Source organism: Austrofundulus limnaeus, unplaced genomic scaffold (assembly GCF_001266775.1).
Source record: "Austrofundulus limnaeus strain Quisiro unplaced genomic scaffold, Austrofundulus_limnaeus-1.0 Scaffold424, whole genome shotgun sequence".
NCBI lineage: Eukaryota > Metazoa > Chordata > Actinopteri > Cyprinodontiformes > Rivulidae > Austrofundulus > Austrofundulus limnaeus.
In genome coordinates this window covers 110,026-112,869 of record NW_013952826.1, presented here as the reverse complement: position 1 = coordinate 112,869, position 2,844 = coordinate 110,026, and the positions used below count along the sequence as shown (strand labels likewise).

General features: G+C 40.4%; 1 protein-coding gene across 1 annotated transcript in view; it reads left to right on the top strand.

Moving 5' to 3' along the window:
- LOC106529120 (microtubule-actin cross-linking factor 1) overlaps positions 1-2,844 on the top strand; it is a gene marked incomplete at its 3' end in the record, with an annotated part of 10,021 nt that overhangs the window by 4,412 nt on the left and 2,765 nt on the right. Inside the window, 4 exon segments of the mRNA XM_014024459.1 lie at positions 554-708; positions 1,809-1,935; positions 2,023-2,206; positions 2,310-2,476. Of these exon segments, the coding sequence (XP_013879913.1) occupies positions 554-708; positions 1,809-1,935; positions 2,023-2,206; positions 2,310-2,476 (633 nt within the window).

Below are 2,844 nucleotides of genomic sequence, written 5' to 3'. Positions count from 1 at the left end.
GTTTAAAGGAAAGTGTTTAATCTAAGAAAGCAGTTTAATCTGAATAAAAACAGATTGAAATGGGTTGATGGAAGCAGGAGGCTGAAATGAATTTAACCCTTCGCCTCTCAGGCATCATTCAGTCAAAAACCCAACATTTCATGAACTTCCTGTTTGTGCAGCTTTGCATTATTGATGTGTGTCTGTGTGCAGGGACGGGGTGAGAAAGGCAGATCTGCTCCCAAAACTTAAAAAAAAAAAAAAAAAAAAAAATTAAATCTAGACTGTTTGATCCTGAGCCGACTTTCTGGTCCTGGACGGTGAAACTCGGCTCAGGTTTGAGTTTCAATCTGCAGCTTTTCTGATCGAAGTTGTGTTGATGCAAAGCGGCTTGGTTTCCATGTCTGCTTCTCCAATCATTCATCGTTTTCGTTTAGTTTTCTCCTCCTTCGCTTCTCCTCTCATCCATCTTGTCTGGATTTTTAACCGGAACCTCCCTGACTTTCTGTTCATTTTCTCCCGGTTTCGGTCCGTCCCCCCGTCCTCGTCCCCCCGTCCCGGTGTTTTCCCTCAGATCACCATCAGTCGAGGAGAGGAGTGCGTTCTGGAGGACAACTCTCAGAGGACCAAGTGGAAGGTGATCAGCCCGACGGGGAACGAGGCCATGGTCCCCTCCGTGTGTTTCACCGTCCCGCCTCCCAACCAGGAGGCTGTGGACACAGCCGGCAGGTGGGATCATCAGAACCTTTAAACCTCTGCTACATCCTCTTATCCTGTCCCTCAAATTATTATTTTACATTTATTTATAGTATTTATTCATTTCATTTTAAACAACAAAACATGTTACATACAACAAAACAATACAAATCACATACAATGAAAGGCAGCAGAAGAAGAAATCTTATATCTGCTCCTATTTATAAAAAAATCATATTAATTTCAAACAATAATAAAATAAATAATAAAACAAAACAAAAAATTCAACTCCTCAAACAGTGACTCATACAAATACAAATTAAACAATTTCACATTTCTTTAACACTGTTGCTTAGATCATTTTTTAAAGGAACTGATCCAAAGTAAAAGATTTAAGACTGTGGAATAATCTGGAAAATGATTATTAAAAATCATTTTCCAGATTATTCCACAGTCTTAAATCTTTTACTGAAGTGCATCTGTCCTTCAGATTATTTCAGAGTTTCAGTTTAACAAACATTTGTAATCCCTTCAAATTATAGCAGCTTTCCCTTTTAACAAAATTAGATTGGATGTTTGAAGGTAACACATTTTTATGAGCTTTAACCTGCAAAATATGATATTCAACCAACTCATAAAGTTTTAATAATTTTAAGTGATGAAACAATGTATTAGATGGGTGATAGTTTCTTATGATAATTCTTATGGCTGTTTTTTGTAAAATAAAAATAGGATTAGTAATGGTTTTACATGCATTTCCCCAGACTTCTATACAATAAAACAAATGTGGAACAATTATTTCATTATATAGTGTAAATAGTGATTTACCATTAAATAACTCCTTAACTTTATACAGAACTTTAATAGATTTTACCTGTTTTTTGTTAAAGGAATTTATACGTAGTAATGGTTTTACATGCATTTCCCCAGACTTCTATACAATAAAACAAATGTGGAACAATTATTTCATTATATAGTGTAAATAGTGATTTATCATTATATAACTCCTTAACTTTGTACAATACTTTAATAGATTTTACCGTTTAGTTCTGAAGTAATTTATATGATAGTGAATTGTAGTGGAGCTCACTGAGCTGCAGTTTGTTTATTATTGGATGTTTTCCTGCCTGCAGGGCGGAGCAGCTGTACCAGAAGGTCATGTCTCTGTGGCATCAGCTCCATGTGAACATGAAGAGTGTGGTTTCCTGGAACTACCTGCTCAAAGACGTCCGGACCGTCTCYGGGTGGACTCTGGACTCGGTGAGACGTCCCCGTGTTTCTGACCGGAGCCGACGAACGTCTTGTTGTCCTCGTCTCCGTTTGACGCTCCGGTTTCTCTGCCCTCAGGTTCGCAGCCAGAGTCCGTCGGAGCGCCAACACGTCCTGGACCAGCTGCAGTCCCAGCTGGCCGACTTCCTGTCCGACAGCAAGGAGAGCTCCCTGTTCACGCCCGCTGAGAGGAGGGAGCTGGAGAGGGAGGTGGAGCAGGCGCAGCAGCACTGCCAGGACCTGCTGCTCAACATGGAGTCAGGTGAGGCGGGGCGGGGCAGGGTGGGCGGGCGCTCGGCTGAAGGTTTTAAAATCTTTTCGTCTGGAAGAAGCTCAGTTAACTTCTGTCCTGTTCATGTCTGCAGTGGAGAAGGACGAGTCTGTGTCCCGGGCGTACCTGTCGGAGCTGCAGAACATCACTCTCCAACTGGACCAGGCCGAGCAGAGGCTGTTGAGGAGGATTGAGGCTCCGCCCCCCAGCCGGCTGTCAGGCGGTGACATCGACAGCACGCTGCAGATCGCAGAGCAAGAGGTCGTTTAGATCATATTTTTATTACTTTAATGCTGCACACCATTAGATCATGTCTCCTTCTGTACGTGTTTTGACCCATTTCTCGTTCTACGATTTTGATGCTCTTTCAACAAAACGTTCAGCTCATTCAGGACATTCTGGCTTTGACTTTTGGTTTTTCTGTTTTTATACTTTTTTAGTTATTTCACTTTTTTAGCCAATTCTCTATTTATGATTCATTTTGATTTTCAACACAACAATGAACAATAGAAATTCAAGGAATGGCATGAAATAATAAATAGATTAAACACGAACCATGAAATGACAAAACAAGAAACAAAAACAACAAAACAAACAAAAAAATTAAGTAAAATCATACTGAATAGGTG